General features: G+C 43.3%; 1 protein-coding gene across 2 annotated transcripts in view; it reads right to left on the bottom strand.

The window, feature by feature from the left end:
• The window catches only part of strn3 (striatin, calmodulin binding protein 3), a 34,680-nt gene that overhangs the window by 3,489 nt on the left and 29,961 nt on the right, over positions 1-1,230 (bottom strand). The window contains exons 12-15 of one of the 2 annotated variants that reach the window (XM_086183151.1): positions 879-1,046; positions 654-794; positions 425-532; positions 77-163 (exon numbers count right to left, since the gene is read on the bottom strand). In XM_086183151.1, the coding sequence (XP_086039277.1) occupies positions 77-163; positions 425-532; positions 654-794; positions 879-1,046 (504 nt within the window). Of the gene's footprint in view, positions 1-76; positions 164-424; positions 533-653; positions 1,047-1,230 lie in introns of both variants that reach the window. The other variant, XM_086183150.1, reaches the window with a different exon arrangement.

Here is a 1,230-nt window from a genome sequence, read left to right as displayed (position 1 = left end):
CTGTAGACAAAATGGTAACAGAAATAAGATTCTCATCGGTGTGATGGGTTGCACTTCGTAGTAGTATGAGACTTACTGCCAGACATCAGATAGATCCCATTAGGGTCCACAGCCAGGCTGGTGACTGCATCCAGATGAGCTACCATGGCATGGATCACTTTACCTACACAAACACACACAAAATCACACACGTTAAGACACATTTAAATGATAACAACAGCAGCCAGCTATCATGTCAGTGTTGAGTCACTAAGTTGATGTCCACTTGTAAACACTCATGACATTCAGGCCTGGAGCAGCTGCAGCAATCTGCTGGTTATCAGTCACATCCTTATTTTTAGATGTGTTAGAGAAAAATTGAATGATTGATTGTTTGGGACAATAAATGGACTCATTTATAAAATCAATACTCCTTCAGACTGACCTGACTTGTTATCGTAGAATTTGATGTGTCTGTCTTCGTGAGCGGTAATGGTGACTGGCAGTGTCGGATGACTGACCACCTTATTGATATGATGAGAACCTGGGAGGGCTGGTCATGGTGACCATGATGAGGAGGCATTGATGAAGATCAGGAGAGAATAGTTGGAACAACAGAAATAATAGTTTTGTCTTCTTTACAAGGGAATGTTGAATCATTTGTGTGTTCTTACTGCCTTCTCCCTGCCCCTTCAGCACCAGTGCATTCTGTGATGTCTCCAGGTCATACACAACCACATCACCGCTACTGAAGGATGCCACCATATGGGCAGGATCACAACCATTGAAGTCAACAGATGTGGGGATTCCATGCTCTGTAAACACAAACACAAATAAGCATTTGTCATAGTATTGACGAGTTGCTGGTGTACATTCTGCAGTAGATGCCATGTCTGTACCTCTGTTGGAGTTGAAAGTGCTGATGCAAGGGCTCTTCTCCTGTGGGTTCCACAATTTGACCGTTCCATCAGCCGAGCAAGACAGGAGACGGTTCTTGATTCCACTGTAAGCCAATCCCCACACGGCATCTGTGTGTTCAGCCCATGATCCCGCCAGGACACTGGGATCTAATTAGACAAAAGAGGGGCGACATCTTTTTTAGACTCAACGTGTACATTTTTTTTTGTTAGCTTTAAAGCAGTATCATTGTTATGGTAACACAAGGGGGTGATGTGGTTATAACTGAAGTCATATTGAAATGACAAAAATTCATAGTAAAACTGAGCAGGCTGTGAACAGTAGGATGTGGTG

This window comes from Aulostomus chinensis, chromosome 17, assembly GCF_037954235.1.
Source record: "Aulostomus chinensis isolate RoL2024-O1b breed Wild chromosome 17, RoL_Achi_v1.0, whole genome shotgun sequence".
Taxonomy (NCBI): domain Eukaryota; kingdom Metazoa; phylum Chordata; class Actinopteri; order Syngnathiformes; family Aulostomidae; genus Aulostomus; species Aulostomus chinensis.
Note: the sequence above shows the minus strand (reverse complement) of the source record. Positions and strands in the feature narration are given on the sequence as shown.